The sequence below is a fragment of the Erythranthe guttata genome, chromosome 4 (assembly GCF_056151865.1).
Source record: "Erythranthe guttata isolate IM_541 chromosome 4, IM_541, whole genome shotgun sequence".
Taxonomy (NCBI): domain Eukaryota; kingdom Viridiplantae; phylum Streptophyta; class Magnoliopsida; order Lamiales; family Phrymaceae; genus Erythranthe; species Erythranthe guttata.
The window spans coordinates 6,324,752-6,347,715 of NC_142536.1; the positions used below are offsets into that span (position 1 = coordinate 6,324,752).

A 22,964-nucleotide genomic window follows, 5' to 3' on the forward strand; every position below is an offset into this window, starting at 1 on the left:
TTATTTTGGTTTGGCCATTTTTGAGTTGTGATGCTCTAGTTTTGTATATATGGAATCTGGTACGTTTAATTTTTTAGATGGTCGGCTCTAGTTTATGCTACACTCATATGATTTATGCTACAACTCATAATATTTTTGCATGCATATCATCGTTGGATTTATGATATGAAATATAATATGAAATAAGAAAAGTTCTCAAAACGACACCTAATTTAAAATGGATATCAGAAAGAAGTAATAAATAACAACAATCTCAAAGGGCAGCAACTTAATTATTGCACCACAATCAAAATTGAAATACAATGTACATATTTCAATAATATAATATATGATATACTTAATACATAATCAACATTTAACATATATATTTTTACCATTCATCTATAGATTCTATACACCAATATATAAAAATATGTATATTTGTGCGCGGATAAACAACGATATGTACATTCGATGTGCTTAATCTCGACGTATTAATAAAAATAAAAATAAAAATAAAAATAAACCTTATAACTTATCTAATTGAATTTATTAATACCTATATAATTTATTTATGGTAAAATAAAAAAAAAAATGATTAGATATCAGAGAGAAGCAATTTAGACCTAGTCCATTTGTGTAGAACCCTACCAAAAACATCATAAAACACAATCTCCACGTCACTATGTGACAAATGAACAGACATGAAACCTTGGCCATCATAGAAGAATTTAATTAGGGCTTCTCCATTAATATTTTTTATGTCTCCCCTCCATGCTTTCGACCCTGCCCCACTCGTCAAAAACTGGATCGGGCTGCAAATAAGTCGAACCCGATATTTTTTATTTAATTTCGAAAGAAAAAAAAAAAGTAGTTTGATTTGTCGCATATATAAATATAGTAATGAAACTAAAATAATGTAAGATTAGGTACCTTATGTCGTCACTGATATGTTCAAGACAATGATCGTGCCCGTTCATGTAGAAATCGACATTGTTGGCCTAAAACAAGATCGTGAAATTCATAATTAGTAAAGAGTTTTTAATTGCGAGAATGCATCCCTTTTTTTTTTTTTTTTTTTTTTGAATTGTTAAAATTAGATTTGGGTTACGACTTCAAAATGAGAGTTTTAGTACATGGATTACGGATTTTCCGGTCGTAAAGTTTGGAAGGGTTTCGAGACTAAATACAATTGAAAATTGTCCCCATTTTTCGATCGTGTCATCGGATTGGAGGGGGTTTATTACGCAATTCCCCAATTCCCCAATTATAAATAAAGATAAAATTCCTAAATCAGGCATGCCAACAAAAGTTACTCGACTAAACAAACATCAAATAAAGTCCAGTTACGTTGTTTAATTAATCCCGATTTATCTTGCTAATCAAATGTGTCATACACGCATCGTATGTTTAATTAATTACACAATCATTTTGAAAAAAAAAAAGAGAGGATAAATTCTCATTTTTCTCAAAACTGCGAACTTATTTAAAAGTTAGGGGATTAGCCAAATATTGAATAAGAATCAATTATATAATCAATTACGATCGATCTTATCAACCAAACGAGATCCTAGATTTTAAACTCAACCCGCTCTAATAATTTAAAAATTATTTATATTATTGTATAATTACTTATATAACCCCAAAAAGTAATACCTGGAGAATGGGAAGAAGGTGGTGTACAAGTTCAGGGGTATCACCATGGTGGCCTACACTTCTTATGGCATGGTGCCCTACCACTATTTTCCATTTTGCCCTTGATTCCTTCAATGCTGATTCAAGATTCTATATATATGCCAAACAAATAAAAATTAAATGATTCATTAATTCAATATTTATATATATGCACATGTGACAATATTTTATTCACATTTGGTGATTTATATATGAAATATTATTTTATTAATATAAAACCTCATTTTTTGGAGCTAGGATTATATTATACAGACAATATAATCAAAATAATAAAAACACTTATTCCCCATGTCTAAATAATTATGTCAATAACTAGTATATAAGACTAGGGGTATTTTGGACATTCTATAAACAATCCATCGTCATTACACAATACGAGGAAACTATAATCATAAATCTCAAGCATTAATTGATCTCATTACATTCTTCAAATATAATTCTACTCAATCTAAATATTATAAAAAAAAATGTTAAATATCATAAATTGGAAATTTGACTGAAAATACACGTTCCAAAATCGTTATCAGTTATAATTCTACAAAAAAAAATTTAGAAATTTCATTTTTTATCCACCAATAATAATCATACATATACGACATTGTACGTGTAATTTTCAAAACGGAAAAATGAAATTGTTTGAAATTAATTTCGAAAATTAAAATTGGGTGGTAAATTAAAAAGTCATATACATATATTCCAATCTCAATTAGGATTGGAAAAACAATATTAAAAAAAAAAAAAGTCAAAAAATTCTATCTTAATTAATTAATTAGGGGTCACGTGACGTACCGCTAATGCATTAGTTGTGTAGGTGTTTGTAGGGGTCACGTGACGCCAGTCGTATGCATGCTCTGGGTTTGTGAAATAATCATCCACAAACGGTGTCGTATCCAAGAAAAATAACTCAGCTATCTCTGTTAATTCATTAAAATAATCAAAAATATATACACAATAAATCATAAAAGTTATTGGAACTTTAATTTATTTATCGAATTTTATTTTTTCAATAATATATGAAAAAAAAAGTTGACCTGCATTGACTAGAAAAGACCTCAAGCAAAGCCATCTACTATCAATTTTCCTAAGGGCAGGGCTCATTTGTGCCACTGTATCACCCCTATAATCATGGTTACCTAAAACTGCATGAAAACAAAAAAAAAAATAAAAAAATTACCTTTTTATTTTTTATATAGAATAATAATTACTACAATTTAATTTAATTATTAAAAAATTATTTTGTGATGGGAAAGATGAATAAATTACCACTATACCACTGCTTTTGGAGGCTATTGGCTGTATAAATATTGGTAAATGAATCTACAAAGGCTGGATCAGTTTCTCCTTCCAAACCATTATCATAAAAATTATCACCTGTTGATACCACAAAATCTATGTTCAATTCTTCTCCAATTTTTCCCATCTGCAAAAACATTATAAAAAAATTAAGAAAAATGTTAAATGTTATTTTAAAAAATATATTATTAGTTTTAGATTAATAAATTAATAATATCATTAAATTTATATCGATATATTTGACAACAAATCCTCGCTCAATTATTCACAAATACAACTGTTAGTTAGACGATTAATTGGATTTTGTTTATCCCAATTGTATTAATTGATAGAGGTTTAACTGTAATTAATTTTAAAATCATAAATAGTTTTATAATCAATAAAAACTTGCATTGGATATTTTTGCATGCTCTTATTAGATTCATCTTGACCATTTTATTAGGATATTATTTAAGAACTTCACAAAAGCAAGACCAATTTTCTTTTTTTTTTTTTTTTTGTAAAATATACTTGCAAGTTACAACTTCTAAATTAACGGAGGAAAGCTAACTTTTTAGGATATTTGCAGACACCCTCGACTCTACAAATAAACAACTATTTCAAATATTATTCTAAAGAGAACGATAAAAAAATTCAAGAATGATCAAACATAGCGATGAAACAAGTTGTTGAATATGATGTTTGTAATCAACATGCATATATACATGTTAAATTCCAAAGAGAACAAGAAAAAAAAAAAGAAAAAGAAAAAAAAGCAACTTGAATATAATACGCGCATCGTCAATTCTTAGTCGGACGAAATTCGAATATCTGAATTAAAAAAAAAAACCTGAAAAGCAACTTGAGATTGATTAAAGTCTCCCTTTCTTCCCCAATCTCCAAGAACCAAGAAACTAAGTGTTCCATCACCTTTGATTGGCTGCTCAAATCTCTGCAACTCACAATTAATTTGGCTAATATTAATTAAGGAGATTGTTGCCAGGATGAGCCACAATTTATTTCCAGGAAAACCCATTTAATTATTTATTTATATATATGTACATATATTTTTTATTTACAAGAAATAAAAACAAAGAAAATGAAGAGCGAAAATTCTGACAAATTTTCAAATACGGTGATGATACGGATATGTGTATATATATATATGTTTGTTTGTGTGTGTGTTTTGAGGGTAATTAATTGGCTTAGCGATGTATATGCAATGACCTGAGAATATTATTAGTAGTAAAACAAACAACATAAATAACAAACAAACATACATTTTAAGATGGAAGCTCCTTATTTATGTTTGGCCTATAATTTTTTTACAAAATACTATGAAATTAATTTTCTAGTTTACCTTTATTTTTTTCCCCAAGCCATTATTTTAATTCTATGGGTAAACCCAATGCGTTAATTTAGATAATAGGCACTTATCGCCTGTACAACAACCCAACCTATCTTGTTGCTGTAGTTTCACCGAAAACTATACTATCAAATATTTCACAGTAAGAAAAATTGGATGATTACCTATCTCATTGTTGTAATTTCACCGGAAATTGTACTATAAAATATTTATTTCATAGTGACAAAAATTGGATATTACCTATCTCGTTGATGTAGTTTCATCGAAAACTGTAGTACACTATCAAATATTTATTTCATAGTGAAGAAAAATTGGATGGTGTGATCATGTGATTAAAAAAATTGTTTCCTCCTCTTCCCGAGCTTTATATACTAGTTTGAAAAAGACTGGAAAATCAATATGTGGTTACTCGTTACTCAAACACTGTAAAATTTGATTGTAAGAATAATATGTAAGATCTTATCGGTTCTTAAAACAACTTATTAGTCGTAAGAGCTTATCAAATATTTAATATAAGCTTAGTCAAACGAGCTCTTAGACTAAGATCATATATAAATGGGTAAATTACAACCACCCTTGATGTATTGTCAAATTATAAAAACTTGTCTTGTTTGGATAATTACAACCAACCCCTTCAACTATAAATCTTCTTACACGCCTACCCTTGTAGTTTCAAATTTAGTGGAATCTTCTAGATTATATGAAACATTCTCAATTTTGTACTAGTTTTATCCCATCCGACCTCCACATTTTGAAGCAAGATGATCATACGATGTGTTTTTTGGTTTGTATATATATCAAATTGTGGTGCATCATAAACTGTATTTTTGTGCAAAATGAGTATAAACTAGAGAACATTCTACGAAATCTAGATGATGATGTTGAATTTGACACCATAAGGGTGAAGGTGTAAGAAGATTCATAGTTGAAGAGGCTAGATGCAATTATCCAAACACGAGGGTTTTTTTCTTTTTCGTAATTTGACATACCTCAGGGGTTGGTTGTAATTTTCCTATATAAACAGATCAATTTTGGAAATTGTTAGGTTCAAAAGATCATATTCCACAGCCCAATAAAAGCCCATAACACAACTCGGCCCACAATAGAAATGCAATTCGATTTCATCACTCTCTTTTTTTGCCCTTTTCCCTCTCAAGCCCTATTATCTCCATTGTAGAAAACTCGATCTTCTTCGCTGTGTTTTTGCTTTACGATCTGATCCAGGTACGTTTCTTCTCACGTTTTACTGTTTCGATTGTCTCTGAATTTAATTTTCTAATTCTAATTATAATCGGCTGATTAAGTTTGCCGAAATGCCAATTCTGTAATCGATTTCTTCAATTCCCGTCGATTTATGCAATGTCGTGTGTTTCAATTTGAAAAAGAAAGGGTTTTAACATATTCTCATTTTCCTGTGTGTTGACTTTGGTAATCAATCTATGTATGATTCATCAGTATCAGTTAACCCTAAATTAGATTTTTTATTATTATTTTTTTTGGATGCAAAAAGTGTAATTGCTTCAATGGAGGCACCGGGTTCGTCGAAGAAGATGATAGCTACTCAAGAAGAAATGATGGAGGCAAAAGTACCGATTGCGTACAGAGACCAGTGTGCTCATTTGCTAATCCCCCTCAACAAATGCCGCCAGTCGGAGTTCTACCTGCCGTGGAAGTGCCAAGGGGAGCGCCACACTTACGAGAAGTGCGAATACGAGCTCGTGATGGAAAGGATGCTGCAGATGCAGAAAATCCGCGAGCGTGAAGCACAGCTGAAGGCGAAAACCCCACAATCTGCCGCGCAGCCCATCCCCCTCATTCCTAAAACCGCCAATGCCTGATTTTTCATGATTTTTACGACGATGATGAATGATCTTTAAAGGTGGATTTTCCTATGCTGCCTTCCTTATATGGAGTGTATTATTGATGGTGGTATTTTTTCTTCTTTGTCGCTCGTTTTATTTCCTCCTGTTTTTGTTTGCGTTTATTTTAGTAAAATGATCGAAAATAGTGATTTTGCTTTGGATTCCTGAGTAATGGATGGAATGATTTTCTAGGTTCACGTGTCTATTGTTTCTTTGGGATGCGTTTTGATGTTGTTTTTGTGGTTCTTTGTGACCGACTTCTCTAAACTGGTTTGCTTGAAGATTACGGTGATTAAAACCTTATATGTGAACTTTTAATGCCTTCATGGAGATACTAGTAGATATAGGCCTCGTTTGGTTGGGGAGATTAACCATGATTAACTAAATAAAATTGGACATTGTTTGATGTTTGGTGAACCCAATAATTTCCCAGGTCGACCCGGAAATGTTATGTTATCATGTCTTATCTTGCCTTTAGGGAGTTTTTTATCGGACCTTACATGGTCCAACAAGACAATTGTGTTTTCGTTTGATTATTTAATTTTATCTTGGCCACCAAACGAGGCCATAGTGCGTTTGGAATTCTACTGTTTCTCTTCACTTCTAGATGGGACGACAATAGAAGTGGGTTTCTCTTGTGACTTCTATAGACCATACCCTTGTTGTAGCTCGTAGATGTCGATATCTAGGGTTGTTCGCATACGTTATGTTGGTTTTTGCATATTGGTGGTATCAATCAACTAGTTGGTCATGTATCGTGACTATTTAATTATTTGTATGATGTAGCTTTTTACGTTGCGTTAATATACAAGGTAATCGATAGAATCTTATGCTGTTAGGTGAGTTTTACAAGATTAGCTAGTTGTCAGATGTCGCTCATTTACAATTCACGCTCTAATCGATAGACTTTGTTTTGCAACTTCGTCACCCTATTATTCACTTTAGTAACGAGTTTCCATTTTTTTCTGAAGTTTCTGCAATATATCGTATTTTTCATGTCATATAACTGTCCAATGATAACGTGTTCATGTTGTAAGCTTGCGTATGTATTCTGTGGGCATGCGTACTTGTATTGATTTAGTTTTGCTTGCACACGTGCCTGAATTGAACATACTTTAGTAAAAGTTACTCAGACTTTGTGTGTGTGTCTGTGTGTGTGTGTTGCATTCTCATTGATACAAAGTTTTATTTTTCGTTGATATTGCAGGAAAAAGCTGGAAATTGGTGGAGTTTAATCAAAACTTTGTGATGTAAGAGTGAACTTTGGTTTTCATGGTAAACCAGTTTGTAATAAATTAATTTCATACATGATTGTTGCCTGTTTACTCTTTTGGAGTAAAGCTAGTTATTTGAGTTTACAACTATTGGGAATAAGAACCTTTTTTTTTTTCATCTCATTTTTGGGTTGTGAATGATTTATTTATAGGGTGTGATAATATCAACGTTGTAAAAAGCGGAAATTGGGTCGGAGGCGGTTAGGCACCAACTCAATATTAATTGGTGTGGCAGTGATTAGTCGGCGATAAATCGGAAATAAATTCGTTTTTAAAATTTAAAATAATATAATTCTAGATATTATTTATAAATATTCAAACATATATAAAAGGATATTTAAACATAGTTATATGTCCATTATGTATATATCCTAATAACATAATAAAAGCTTAATAATAATAAGATCATAATAAAATAAAAATCTATATAAAATATAAATAAAAAAGCAATTTTTTTGAATTTAAATTTATTATCGATCATAACAAGCTAGGGGTGGTAAATGAGCCGAGCCGACTCGTGAGCTTGATGAGCCCGCTCGAAAAAAGCTTGAACTTGGATTTGAGTTTTTTGAGCTCGAGCTCGAGCCAATTTTTAGTTGTTCGTGAGCTCGCGAGCATTTATTATTTTTATTATTTTTTTATATATTATTATTTTTATTTAAATAATGTATAATAATATAAAATATTATAGAAATAAATAAAAATAAAATACAAATATTAAAAAATATATATAATTACAATTTATTGTTTATTTTATAAATTTTTAAATAATTTTTAATAAAACAAAATAATATTTAAAAAATACTAAAAAAAACGAAATGAGCTTGGGCTCGAGCTCGATCTCGAGATCAACAAAATGGCACGAGCTCGATCTCGAGCTAAAAAAGAACAAACTCGACGAGCTCGACAAAATAGACACCACCATTACGATCGTCGTCGTCATCGTCTTCGTTGGAGCGACGACGCCCAAAAAAATGCCCCCCTTAAAAAGCTCAACCCACCGCCACCGAAAGCGTAGAGCTACTCGTCGTCACCTCCAAACTCAGCCAAAGTAGAGGGCAATAGAGGGAGTTGTCATTTCAGTTGAGAGCTGCGTAGACAAGAATGAGAAAGTAGGGTAAGATGAAAGTGAAAGTAGGGTAAGATGGAAATGATGGAAGGGAAAGTACGGTATGTTAAATTGGTTTAAGAAAAATAAACAAACTGTAAATTAAATGACCTTTTTTAAAACTTCAAAGTCTTGAGCTTATAATAATAAATTTTAAATTTGAATTACAAGGGGATTTTAGCTTATAAAATAACATACATGAAGAGTTTCTGAATAAATGTAGGCTGTCTTACCTCGGCTGGTAGCGTGCATGACTTTTAACCATGTGGTTATGGGATTGATTTCCAAAGACGTGAATATTTATCAAAAACAGGTTTCGCCTATCTTTTATCTTTATCGTTGACTCTATCATGGCCGTGTCGTTGTTGTCTTTGTTGTTTTCGTGTGTCCTTCTTGAGTCTGTAGTCTCTTTTCTTCTTATTTTTCCGCGTTTTTTTGTTTTTGTTTTGAGTCAATAAAAAATAAGAAAAATAAAAAAGTCGATTTTTTTTTTTTTTTTTTTTTTTTTTTTTTTTTTTTTTTTTTTTCTGTTCCTTAGAGTCCAAGTTATGATTTTTTGTGTCTAAAGAAAAAAGAAAAGAAATGCTTTGATCATGTCCGAGAAGGCCGGTTGTAAAGGAGAAAGAATTGAGTAGCATAGGATGTCGGCAAAGGAAAAACACTTCGTGCCTTTGTTTATAAGACTTGAGGAACTCCAAGATTGGATGGAAGGATTTTTTACCCAACTAAAGGAACTACGCAAAGATCAACATGTTCGAGGTCCATACCTCACCGTGATAAAGAGGTATATGATGATGGAAGATATGGTGTGACAGATGCAACACCAAGACAAGTTAATATGCTGTGAGGGGCTCAGTTCGATCGACCAAGACGAGGTAATTCCGAGTATTACGAGCGAGAATTGGTTGATTATCTTAGATCAACTAATTCTTCAGTTCATTCATCCTATGGTACTGAGTTAAAAGTAACGAGATCGCCGAGTCGAAAATCACGGTGGAGCTCTTCATCAAACCGAGATAGGGAATCAATATCAAGAGAGGCCACGTTCAATCCTCCATATGATATTAAAGAAAGAGGTTATTATTCTTCTCAATCTCATTCAATTCATGATACTAAATGCTTTTGGTCATGTTGCTTCAGATTGTTTGAACAAGCCATTCATAAATTTGTGATCGGATTACGAGGAATTGAAAAGACAGAGTGATTCTTTACCATCAACTAAAAAGGTTGATACTCGTAAACATTTGGAGAATGAGAACATTGCAGCCGATTTGAGAAGTAGTAAGTAAAAATGTTGAGGTCGAGTCCATGGGGAAGAAAATTGCAAACCCGTGCCATCAATTGAAAGAAAATAAGATTCGGATTCGAGGGGAAATCTGTTTGAAAATGTGGAGGATGATACGACCCACCATGCATCGAAGTTAATGCCGAGCTAACTGAAGTGCAAACTTCTATTGTGCATTATGATGAGATGGTGGTGTCGAGGTTTGATGCATTGGGGCTTCAAGCCATAAAACACCCACGTTCATTTAAGCTTCAATGGCTGATAGATGGTATGTTTTGCAATGTGGTAAATCTGCATGTTAACCACATTATACTTGATCGACCGTGGAAGTATGACAGTAAGGTGAAAGTGATATGGTCCCAAAAGAAAGAAGAAGAAATAGAAAGATAACAAAGAAGAATTGAGAGAAGATAAGAGGAATTATAATCCTCGTTGAATAATTCTCCCCCATTTCCTCTCATTCATCAGATTTATAACACTTACAAATAAAGTGAACGTGCCCTATCAACTAATTAAGACCACTATGAGACGTGCCCTAATCTACTTAATCTAATTAACCTACTAATCCGCTAATCTAGCTAACTAACTAAGCCACTAACTTTTCTAACCGTAACATTCCCACCCGCTCAAAGTATCCTTGTCCTCAAGGATATAGTCTGCTGATGTGGATAGGATCATTCTGAGTGCTTGGATGGTGAACATATATCCTCCACGTGCATATCCTCGATCATATAAAATTGAGGTTGTTGGCAGCGATGCCCTGGCTTGAATTTTTCATCACAATAATAGCATAAGCCTTTCTCTCTCCGTTCACGTGCTGCTTGTCCGGTTATTCTTGTGAAGGTGGGCGGTGAAATGGTGGGCAGAGGGCCTAGAATACCCGACGTGGAAGTGGTTGTGACTCCTATCTTTGTTGGTGTAGTTTGCGAGTGGAAGGGTTGTGGGAATTTTTGTTGTAGCATGTTTCTTTCCTCCACAAGTCGTGCCACGCCTATCGCATCTACTAGAGAATTAGGCTGCTTAATTTTCACATCCAGGCGAATCTCATCGGAAAGACCTGCAATAAAACAACCGATTAAAAAGTTTTTCGGAAGACCGTTCACTTGGTCGGATAATTTTTCGAAAGCCTCCTGGTACACAACCACGGTTGTAGTTTGTTTCAGGCGGGTGAGAGATTCAGAAGGATTTTCATAATCGGTCGGTCCAAAGCGGCTTAAAAGAGCCTTTGAAAACTCGTCCCACGACAAGGGTCCTCGGAATTTTGTTAACTACCGGTGCCACTGCAAGGCGATCCCCTCAAGATGAAAGTAAGCGAGTTGAACATGTTGCGTCGCTGGGATATTTTGAAATTCAAAATACTGCTCCACCTTGTATATCCACCCCATTGGATCCTCGCCGGTAAACTTTGGAAATTGTAATTTGAGGTTTGTGTTTGGAAGAAGAGTTGGAGGTGTGCGAGTTGTCGCTATGGCTGTATTTGGCTTGACTGTTTGTGATGTTTCTCCCGCAACAAAGGGGTTGACATCATTTTCGGGGACTTTATATTGTGCAGACTAAGCCCGTAGGCTTGAAGCTCTCTGAGGACAATTTGGAGGGTATTGTGTATTTGATCGAAATTAGATTCATGTTTTGCAAGGATTTCAAAAACCTCGATGCGAAACTCGGCATTGGATTTATTTCGAGTTTCCATGGAACGTAGCTCTGATACCACTGATATGGTCCCAAAAGAAAGAAGAAGAAATAGAAAGATAACAAAGACTAATTGAGAGAAGATAAGAAGAATTATAATTCTCGTTGAATAATTCTCCCCCATTTCCTCTCATTCATCAGATTTATAACACTTACAAATAAAGTGAACGTGCCCTATCAACTAAGACCACAATGAGACGTGCCCTAATCTACTTAATCTAATTAACCTACTAATCCGCAAATCTAGCTAACTAACTAAACCACTAACTTTTCTAACCGTAACAGAAAGCCCGCAGGATCGAGGAGCATATATACATTTGAGACGAAAGGTGGACTTGTTACACTTGCATATTTTGTCTTGACTCAACCATACAATGATCAAGATCGAACTTGGAGGGATGCCATTGAGTTTGAAAGATGTGTTAGTTTGCTTCCAAAGAGAGAGATCGATCATGAGATTGATTTTCTCTATACTTCTTTTTATATTTGTCAGGATTCGAGAACGAATCATTTTAAAGGAGGGAATATGATACGATCCTCACAAGCTCCAAGTTGAAGAATTGGAAGAAACGAAAGTATGTAAATTTAATGGAGTTGTTTGCATTTGAAATGACGCGAGTCAGCGCAAGGTAATTGATTGGAGATTTCATGGTGTGGGATTTGAAGAAAAGAAAGAGAAGACTTTGTTGGACACGCCGAATTTCAGGTATAACTCTCCCATATGACGTCCGATTATGGTTATTCAAAATGCTATGGAAATCCTACAGAAAGATATACAACTTTCATGTTTAGGCGGATAGAGATTCGGGGCGAAATAGGGCCTAAATTGAGCTTGAAGTGCCTGCACGTGCACAACCAAATGTGTACACGAGTTTAGAAGGGTGATCGAGAAGTCAACTTGATGTTCAAGTTATTTAATTTAATTATGCACGTTTTTATTTTATGATTTATTATATTTTTATTATTTTATTTCTCTCTCTCTCTCAATATATATATATATATATATATATATATATATATATATATATATATATATATATATATATATATATATATATATATATATATATATATATATATATATATATATATATATATATATATATATATATATATATATATATCCATTTATTTGAAAAATCTGCATAGTAACTCACTTCCAATCCCATATTAATCTCATATATGTTTAATTATATTTTTCAGTTGCCATTCTTAAACATGCATTCATTGCAAAATGCCTAATAATACATATATCAACCAAGAATGATTTTTCACCACCTTTACTTTTTTTGTCATTTATACAACAGTATAAAAGAGAGGGTAACTCATGAGAATTTAGACAGAAAAAGAAAAGAAATACATTTTCTTACAGTTACAGCAAAATGGCCAACATATGCAGAAATTACAATATTCCTCTGCTGACATTGTTGATAGCTTGTCTTTATTTAAGCAAAGCCATTGTCACAGCTGAACTTGTCCAAATCTCCCAACCCATTGCAGCTAACGACGATGGCTCTGTAAATTTCTTGGTAGTCGGAGATTGGGGAAGAAAGGGAGCTTTTAATCAATCTGCCGTTGCCCACGCGGTAAAACATATATATATATATATACACACACACACACACATATATTCATAACGTATTTACAAACGTACGTGCATTTGTATATGAATGTACTTGTATTTTACCAGATATAGCATCTAGTTACAATCTTTTAAATCTTAATCTCTTTGAATTTCAGAATAAATTGATACAGTCTAAAATATTTAAAATAACTATTCTTTTTTTTTTTTTTTAATTATTATTATTTTTTTTCGAATAAAAAAATGATAAATATATTGTTGTTTAAATGGGATGAATGCAGATGGGAGAGATAGGAGGGAAGCTAAAGATTGAGTTTGTAGTGTCAACTGGTGACAACTTTTACACGGATGGATTAAGTGGTGTTAATGATCCTGCTTTTTCTCAATCTTTTTCAAGAATTTATACTGCTAAAAGCTTACAAATACCTTGGTATTCTGGTAATTAATTTTTATTAATATTCGACATTATATTATTAATATTGAGATTCATTTCGTTTGTCATATGCTACACCTGATGAAATTTTCTCGTTTTTTTTTTCTCTCATTTTGCTACATATATTTGAAGTGCTTGGAAATCACGACTATCATGGAGATTCGGAGGCGCAATTGAGTCCTTTGCTTAAAAAGCGCGACAAGAGATGGAATTGTCACAGATCTTTTGATGTTCGAGCAGGTATAATTATTCGTTTAGTTTGTAAGATAAGTCATCGTTTAGTCGATTAAGTTTTGTGACATCCAACAATTATGAAAATAAAAATAAGCTCTTTGATTTATCGACAAATTGTATATTGGACCTCCTCTGATCCAATTATACCATGATCTGATATTGACTAATCTTATCATGGCAACGAGATGATGCATGAATACAATTATGTTTGAAATTGATTTAATTGTTCGAATAATTTAAAATTTGATGAATTTTTCATGTCAAATTTTGAGTAGTTCGATTTCTTTCCCGATATTTCTTAAACTTTTTATTTATTTGAATTTTTGCACAATTTTAACATTGAAATTGAACATGGCCACTAGGGTTTGCACACATATTCTTTTTCGATACAACTCCATTTGTGAACAAATACTTCACAAACAGCACAGATGAAAAGTTCAACTGGAAAAACATCCCTAATAGAGACATATATCTCTCTAACGTTGTAAAGGTCAGTTTTTTGGTCTTTTTTCTTTTTTTTTATATCTACAAATAAAAAAAAAATACATATAAAAATCAATATCCTAACTTGTATATATATCATTAGGATCTAAAAACATCCATAAAATCATCAAATGCCACCTGGAAAATTGTAGTCGGGCATCACCCGATACGAAGTATCGCATTTCACGGAGATACTACAGAACTTCTTCATCAAATCTTGCCAATTCTACAGGTCAAAACTCCAATCTGAATACTCGTAAACTTTGTAATGCTGCACTTTTTTTCGCAGACGATGTTGTAAATGTACATGTTTTATTTTTTCAGGCAAACAAGATTCCTATGTACATAAACGGGCACGATCACTGTCTTCAACACATCAGCAATATCGGAACGTAAATTTTTTTATTCATAACAGCAAATATTTTTCACAAGATTATTACCTATATATATATATATATATATATAAAACGAAGATAGCCTGATAATCTCAATCTCTTTTTTGTAGCCCCGTTGAATTTTTGACTAGCGGAGGAGGGTCAATGGCATGGAGAAACCAAACGAATTATCAAAGATACAAGAAAAATACGAAATTCTACTATGATGGGCAAGGTTTCGTCTCAGTTCAACTTACGAAGAGCGAAGCAAATGTAGTCTTCTATGATGTTCATGGCAAAACCATACATAGTTTTAATCTCAAGGCAAATACCGGAAACGCGTATTAAATTAGGCGTATCTAGGTTCTATTTTATCTGCTCGTCAGAACGAAAATAATAACAGTAGATGAAAGGATTTCTCAAGTAATACTTGCTATTTGCTAAACCGACTCAAATTCATATCATTCGTAATGAGATTTCGTGTTTTTTTTTAATGTTAAGAACAACAATGTTTTCTGATCTATGGGCAATCAAAGAGTACGCCTATAGCTCGAATCGTGCAACTAAATACAGCAATGAAAACGAGGCATAATCATAAAACGAAAGGAACAATTTGATTATCTTCGAGATTCGTTTCATAACAAAGTCCTAACCTAACATACACAAGGTGAATATTCGATAGTGCAACACACTCTTATATTAAACCAACAATCTGTAATATATAACAAAATAAAGAATCCCTTATTGTACCACATTATCAAAGGTTGAAAACTTAAAGATAGATCGACAAAATCCAACCGACACCAATGGATAAACAAATTCCATATTATTGATGATAAAATAAAATAAAATAAAATTTAAAAAAAAAACCCAATAAACTTCAAAGTAAAGTTAAATTATGTGCAGGTCAATCAGAGAAGGCATACATACATCATTTCCCTCAAATGATCTCAATTAATTTGCAACAAAATGGTACCTCGAATCAACATAGCTTTCAGAATCCCAAAGGAACGAACCAAATGTCACGGCCTCCAAAACGAGTCTCCTCAGCCCACCAAAGCTAATCTTGATCAGTTCATCATTCGAGGAATCGATAGTCCCATCAGGCGTGATAACTATCTCAGGCCTACCAAACAACGCCTCCGTGTGTTTCTCAATCACATTAAAGGCTTCTTTCGATCTTATTGTTGCATATCTTTGAAGCGTCTCCCCATCAAATAACATGACGTAGTTTCTGAGCCTGGATAAATTTATCCCGTCGAACCTGGATAAATTTATCCCATCTTCGAGAGACTCGTTAAGCATAGGTACTCTCTTCTCTGCAGCAGAATACGCAACGTGTTCGATATCCATCTTCTCTTGTGGAAGGATTTTCATCATCTTCTCCAATTGTAGCCTTTGGTCTATCCGTTTGAGGAAATATCCGTACATAACCGAAGCTGCGTAAACTTGGCCCACCCTTAGTTTGCTTATTTGTGCGACCGATTTGGAATCGGCTAGTCGTTTTCCGAGAATGAGACTTAGGTGTTTTTGAATCATCTGGTAAGCTTCGGTGGAGTGGAGCCCTTCCAATTCTGCTTCTTTGCAGTGCCAGGTGTCGTCGACTCGGACAGAATCGAGCTGGGTTATGTTCGGAACTAAGGCCACGTCAGCATCCATGAATTTCTGCACCACCAATGCATACAATATCTCTTCGAGGGTCTTTCTTCTTTCATTTGCTTTCACCTCTGCGATTCTCCTGAAAAAAATGAAAGAATCCCATCAAACAACAAGGTGAAACACAATTCTCCTAGGTGGTTCTCACAAAAGACAAAAAAAACTGTTCAAAAAGTAGAAGTGTGTGATTCGTGAGTAAAGCTTGAAAAGTAGCTTTATTTCTAAAAGTTGAGGTGATTGCAAAATGTCCTTATAGGGTCAAATTTTAATTTTTCAGCTTATTTTTGTAAAATATCTCAAATATCCGGATAAACTCGATTCGGATAAAAATAACAAGGGCACGAATGTCTCCAATACAGCTTTATGTCCGAAAAAGATGTCGCGCAAATGATTTTGAGATTATAGCTTAAAACAGTTTTTTTTTTTGTTTGTTTGAGAGAGAAGCAAAAGAAAAGGCTGCATTTCAAAACACAGGAAAAAAGCTCATTAGTTTATGTCCGAAAAGCTATTGCACACACCGCCCTAATACACTTAAATATTCAAGAACAACACCAGTGATCCACAAACGCGAACAACTTTCTCGAATCTCAAAAATCCAAAACGACAAACACTTACTAACCTGTACAATACTAGTTCAGTACCAGAAGCGGAGGACTCCTCCTTAACTGCATCAAGATCCGTTTGAAGCTGTTCGAGCTGCTGTTCTACTGCAGCAGAAACCAGATGAGGATGGCTTATCATAATCTTCGACAGAAATTGCCCAATCGGAGACTCCAACTCAAGTGGAGCTATTGGATCAATCGAACCGCCAGAATCCGAATGTTTCTGCATAGATGCTCCGATCCAAGTCTTCTTCGTGTTCGTAAAGCCAACCCCGCAGTTGCCCCAATTCTTACGAGAAATCGACAATCTTTGCTGCAATTCAACATACATATATATACATGGAAATTGCGAAATTCGAATTAGGAACAACAATTGAGTAAACCCCCCACAATACATTAGCTCATCAATCAACAAGGTCACGAAAAATTAAAAAAAACGATCAATGAAAATCGGAAAATTGAAGCCTAATTGCGATTCAATTTGAAGAACACAACAATCATTGAACTCGAGAATCGAATTTGGGGGAACTTCTAACAAGTCCATTACTTCGACAAAATCAGTTAACCTAATTAATTAATTTGTTCTAAGTTTCATCTCCGTGCTTCGTGATAGAAGCGAAATGAGTTGTTACCTGAGGCCACGCGCCGGAGAGGATGGACTTGGGGGATCCTACCCGTAAGAAATTGGGTCGGGTCGACCCATTTTGAGCGGGTCTGTGAGGAGGATGCGTCACGTGTGAAAGGTTGCTGAAAGATGACTGAAAAGGGGCCGCTGTTTCCATCTTCAATCGACGAGACCACCTTCTCTGCGACAAACAAAAAGGACTAAAAATCCCAATACTTGAAAACAAAATTATTTGCATCCAGGTCCTCCGACTCTAACAAATTACTTCTTTATTTTTTTGGTTAAAAAATTAAATTTCAATTTCAATTAAACATATTTAAGAAGGCTGCGGCTATATGCAATACTAATTTCACTTGTGCAAGACCAAATTAAAGAAAGATTCCAAAAGTACCTATTTTATTAAGATGAAATGACAGATATACCCATAAATTAAATTGTATTTTGTTTGCTCATGTAAGACCAAATAACAAATAATAAAAAAATATGAAACAACTAAATTTCGACATTAAGGTGTCGAATATATGTCCATAAATTCGACACCTTAATGTCGAAATTTAGTATATTTGGACTAATTTGCTAACAGTTAAATTTCGACACTAAGGTGTCGATTTTTGTACTCCAAAATCGACATCTCAATGTCGATTTTTACCTATAAAATTCGACATGTACATGTCGACTGTGTCTGCGTGGATTTTTTTTTTTTTTTTAAATATGAAACAACTAAATTTCGACATTAAGGTGTCGAATATATGTCCATAAATTCGACACCTCAATGTCGAAATTTAGTATATTTGGACTACTTTGCTAACAATTAAATTTCGACACTAAGGTGTCGATTTTGTACTAAAAAATCGACATCTCAATGTCGATTTTTGCCTATAAAATTCGACATGTACATGTCGACTGCGTCTGCGCGAGATTTTTTTTGGGAAAACGATATTCTAGCTAAAAAAACACATAAATGCATATTTTCTTGGGTTTTTCCACCGTCGATTCTTCTATTTTGATGTCTTCTGATTCCATACTTACCATCTTTGTAAGATTTGTTGAGTTTTGATGATTTTGAATGTTTAGGTTTTGTGCGTTTATAGATGAGGAAGGAGAAAGATTTTGATGGAGAAGATGAGAGTTGGTCTTGTGGTTTTGTGATAGGGTTTTTTTTTTTTTTTTTTGAGTTTTTGGTATTGCACATTTGAAATTTTCTATTTTTTTAACAAGTAAGGGTATTATAGTACTTATACATTAAAAAAATTAATGTATAAGTACAAGTGGAGTTAGTCTTGCATATAGCCGCAGCCATTTAAGAATGGTCTCAATTTTATTCTCCTTTATTTCAAAATTATTTGTGTCTTTAAAATAAATTTCCTTGTCCCAAATTATTTATCACTTTAAACTTCAATAATTGCATTTTTTTCTTAATTTTATTATTTATCAATTTTAATTCATCATTTGAAAATTAATTGAGAAACAATTAAAGACATTATTATTTTAGTGATTCATCTAGTTTTCTTTTCTTAATCTATGGATATTTAGTAGTTTTCCTAATACGTGCGCAACAACCCAAAATAACAGATATTACGGGACGGAGAGTGTAATATATAAGTATAAAATGTACGTGTTTCATGCCAGAGCTCACTAGTTTCAGTTAGATGTGTAAATGAGTTGTATCGCTTCACAAAAGTTTTAGCTTGAGTTTTTCTTTAAATGGATAGCTTTCGAATAACAACAGAAAAAAGATCACCTAGCTAAAAAAAATACAATAATTGGTTCTTTTCCTATATAATTTTTCATATGGGTAAATTACGCCATCGCCCTCAATTATGATCAAATTATGATCAAATTATGAAGAGAAAAAAAATCTCCTATTTGGGTAATTATAATCACCTGTCAAATATGAATCTTCTTACACGTTCATCTTTATGGTGCCAAATTCAATATAATTTTCTAAATTCCATAGAATGTTCTTTAGATTGTATTCATTTTATGCAAAAATGCAGTTTCTGATGCACCACAGTGATATTTACAAGGCAAGAGACACATCTTATGATCATCTTGTTCGAATAGAGTAAAATGAGTACAAGCTGGAGAATATTCCATATAATCTAGAAGCACTACATTTGACACCGCAGAGGGTGGACATGTAAGAAGATTCATATTTGTGGGGTGATTGTAACCCAATCCGGAAGAAGGTTTCGTAATTTGACCTTACCTCAAGATGGTTACCGTAATTTGTCCTTTTCATAATGATGTCTTACGACTCCATAATTTGTCTCTTTGTAATTTTTGTTAGGATTTGAGGGTTTCGAATGTTGAGGATTTGTGGGAATGAACTATGAAGAGCAAATGTTGTAGATTTTTGGGGAAATGAAAAGGGTGATTTTGTCATTTTGAAGGTGGTCTTGCAAATAGGATGTTTGTGATTTTTGTGTTTGTGGTCTTGTGTGTTCTGTATTTTGTTTTATTTTAAAACAATTGTTTATAAGCGAGGGTATTATAGTATTTTTCACATATGGATATCAATGGAAAACATGATAGGGTCTTGCACTTAGAAAATTGATTGAATGGCAAACTCAACCAAAAGTTTAAGCTGATAGTAAGATGTATCATTTAATATTTATACATCCAAGAAAAGAAAAAAAAAAAAAAAATGGACAAGCAAATACCCACAAGGCAAAACTACAATCCACCCACAGGTGCATTAATATGAAGCGAGTTTAGTATCTCCGTCCGTATGTATATATATATATATAGGCTAAATATCAATATACGATAGGTACGTAAATCAAGATAGAAACCATTCACCGATTTCCAACTTCTATATGTACATAACATAACAAATACGTACACATCTCCGCCCTACGATTTTATATCGACGAGTTTTCTCAACAGCCACCGGAGGCAGGCTCAATGGAGCTCAAAAGGCCGTTGCCCCTAAGCTGTGTGCAGTGTTCTTCCGCGTCAGGTTGCGCGCATATTATTACGACGGCCAAGCCATTGATATGCGCTTCTTGCATTATGTTGACCGCATTGTCCACGGTCATACCGGGTATGACTTTCATCAAGACTTGCACCACGTATTCCCTCTTATTGAAGTTGTCGTTGTGCAGCATCACACGATACGGTGGCGACATTTTCCGGGACTTCCTTAAATCGAACTCGGATTCGCGCCCTGGATTTTGATTTGTTTTTTCTATTACTGGTTTGTCCAATACTCCACCGCCTTTTCCTACCCCACCGATGATTGCCCATTGGTTATCAACTCTGTATCTATCTTCCCCTGTCCCAATAAATAATTAGCATACATATATATAATTTGGCAAGTTAATGAAATTATCTTGAATTACTAAGTTTCAAAAACAGTTGAGGGATACCTCCTCATACCACAGGGGAAATTGCAAGTTGGTCGCACAAAATGAAACGAAAAATGAAGAATAACTCGTATCAATTTATATGGAATCGAAATATTTGCTATCCCAAGAATCATGAAATATTCATAACCCGATCCTATTTTGATCCATTTGATGTCGATTCGCAACAATGAACATATGTACATACTAATCCAACAAGACCATTCTAAATTTCAAATTGTGCTATCACACTGAAAAACGGGAATAAGATATTGTAGGCTCAAAGGGAAACCAGAACTGGTGCAACATTTTCCGTTTGAAACTAAAAACTGGAAATTTCCAGCTCAAGTCGACGTTCAAATAACAGTATGTGACAGAAATTTGCCAACAAACCGAAACAAATTAATAAATTGAAACGAACAATAACTAGAGACAAAAGAATTATCAAAATACACACACATGATTTGAAGAATTGAGTGGAGAAATCTGAGTACCAGATGCTATGTTCGGAACTAAGGCCACGTCAGCATCCATGAATTTCTGCACCACCAATGCGTACAATATCTCTTCGAGTGTCTTTCTTCTTTCATTTGCTTTCACCTCTGCAATTCTCCTGAAAAAAAAAACGAAAGATTCCCATCAAACAACAAAGTCTAACACAATTCTCTTAGGTGGTTCTTGCAAAAAGCTTTTCAAAAAAGTAGAAGTTCGTGATTGTGAGTGTAGCTTGAAATAATCTCGATTAAGATATAAACTATTTCAGAAAAAAAAACTTTTGCAAACACCACCGTAATACACTTCAATGTGTCGAGGAAAACAACAACAATAATCCACACAAATGAATAAACTATTCCAAAGCTTAAAAATCGAAAAGAGGACAAACACTCCGATCGAAGCCTTCTTCGTGCTCGTAAAGCCAACTCTGCTGTTGCCCAAATTCACACCAGAAATCGACAATCTTTGCTGCAATTCAACATAAATGACAATTTATCAATTCATCCGAAAACTCCAAACAAAAAAAAAAAAACCAAATTACGAACAAGGCTTGATTAAATCCCACAAGCCATTACATATTACGATTCAACAATTAGGATTACATATAACTATTAAACAACAAAAAAAATCAAATTTTGAGAGAATTTCTAACAGTCAATTACATCGACAAATAAGTTAACCTAATTAATTAATTTGCGTAGAGAGTGGGAAATGGGTAGTTACCTGAACCCAGGCGCCGGAGAGGATGGAATTGGATCCTACTACCCGGGAGGGATTGGGTCGGGTCGACCCATTTAGAGGAGGATGGGTGAAAGATGACTGAAAAGGGGCAGCTGTTTCCATCTTCAATCAACGGTACTACCACTATCACTACCACTACCACCCTTCTCTGCAACAAACTACAAGCATTCAAATTCCCCAGATAATTATTCTTTTCCAATTAAATAAAAATCTCCAATTATTAGAAAACACATTATTTGCATCCAGCTCCTCTGAGTCTTTGTTTTTAACATTTTCCTCCTCTATAGTTTGAATCATTGCCATTTTATTGTTTACTATTTTTTTTAAGTGATTTTGTGAGAAAATGGTGGAGGAAAATAAGTAATTGTAGTAAAAAAGAATTATTTAAATATATTTGAACATATGTAATAGTGATCCCAATTTAATGTATAAGTATACAATGTACAATATGCTATTATAGTTCACTGGTTCAGAGATTATATATGTACAGTTAAATATCTATAAATTAATATAGTTGGGATTAGTTAAATTCTATTAGTTTAGCAAAAAAATAATTTATCAGAATTTTTTTTAGCATGTTGTCTTTGAGTTGGCACGGAAAAAAAATATTATTTAACCGAAATTATTAATTTATCGAAGTTCTACTGTAAATGAGGTGAGTGGATTGATAAATGCTTGAGCTCGATTTGTAAATGTCGTTTCAGTTTTAATAATATTGTTTCAACTTCAGATGTGACTTTGACCATTTTCGACGCTGAATTTTGCAAAACTCAAAACACGACTTTGTAGTTCTTTAAGTTAGATTTCTAATCAAACTTTGAATCACCAAGATTAGATGTCGTGTAAGAAAGATATGCATGAA

General features: G+C 33.5%; 5 protein-coding genes across 5 annotated transcripts; 2 read left to right on the plus strand and 3 right to left on the minus strand.

Moving 5' to 3' along the window:
* Window positions 1–253: 253 nt before the first annotated feature.
* LOC105972279 (purple acid phosphatase 17) lies at window positions 254–4,153 on the minus strand. Its single transcript, XM_012997214.2, has 7 exons — window positions 3,797–4,153; window positions 2,938–3,094; window positions 2,706–2,813; window positions 2,464–2,588; window positions 1,636–1,764; window positions 913–980; window positions 254–794 (listed from the first exon to the last, which is right to left on the minus strand). Exons 1-7 carry the CDS (start codon window positions 3,980–3,982, stop codon window positions 578–580), a joined length of 990 nt encoding a protein of 329 aa, XP_012852668.2. The 5' UTR covers window positions 3,983–4,153; the 3' UTR covers window positions 254–577.
* Window positions 4,154–5,428: 1,275 nt separating this feature from the next.
* LOC105972412 (NADH-ubiquinone oxidoreductase B18 subunit) lies at window positions 5,429–7,535 on the plus strand. Its single transcript, XM_088816720.1, has 3 exons — window positions 5,429–5,536; window positions 5,823–6,191; window positions 7,382–7,535. The coding sequence occupies exon 2, from the start codon at window positions 5,836–5,838 to the stop codon at window positions 6,148–6,150; it is 315 nt and encodes a 104-aa protein (XP_088672846.1). The 5' UTR covers window positions 5,429–5,536; window positions 5,823–5,835; the 3' UTR covers window positions 6,151–6,191; window positions 7,382–7,535.
* A 5,347-nt stretch (window positions 7,536–12,882) lies between these two features.
* LOC105972200 (purple acid phosphatase 17) lies at window positions 12,883–15,010 on the plus strand. Its single transcript, XM_012997137.2, has 7 exons — window positions 12,883–13,116; window positions 13,394–13,550; window positions 13,678–13,785; window positions 14,142–14,269; window positions 14,366–14,494; window positions 14,587–14,654; window positions 14,768–15,010. The coding sequence occupies exons 1-7, from the start codon at window positions 12,913–12,915 to the stop codon at window positions 14,982–14,984; spliced, it is 1,011 nt and encodes a 336-aa protein (XP_012852591.2). The 5' UTR covers window positions 12,883–12,912; the 3' UTR covers window positions 14,985–15,010.
* A 300-nt stretch (window positions 15,011–15,310) lies between these two features.
* On the minus strand, window positions 15,311–17,707 carry LOC105972377 (UV-B-induced protein At3g17800, chloroplastic). The gene is made up of 3 exons (XM_012997328.2): window positions 17,527–17,707; window positions 16,912–17,207; window positions 15,311–16,374 (listed from the first exon to the last, which is right to left on the minus strand). Exons 1-3 carry the CDS (start codon window positions 17,674–17,676, stop codon window positions 15,591–15,593), a joined length of 1,230 nt encoding a protein of 409 aa, XP_012852782.2. The 5' UTR covers window positions 17,677–17,707; the 3' UTR covers window positions 15,311–15,590.
* Window positions 17,708–20,192: 2,485 nt separating this feature from the next.
* On the minus strand, window positions 20,193–22,372 carry LOC105972407 (Ribosomal protein L12/ ATP-dependent Clp protease adaptor protein ClpS family protein). The gene is made up of 4 exons (XM_012997360.2): window positions 22,085–22,372; window positions 21,750–21,829; window positions 21,361–21,479; window positions 20,193–20,796 (listed from the first exon to the last, which is right to left on the minus strand). The coding sequence occupies exons 1-4, from the start codon at window positions 22,202–22,204 to the stop codon at window positions 20,402–20,404; spliced, it is 714 nt and encodes a 237-aa protein (XP_012852814.2). The 5' UTR covers window positions 22,205–22,372; the 3' UTR covers window positions 20,193–20,401.
* Window positions 22,373–22,964: the final 592 nt, after the last annotated feature.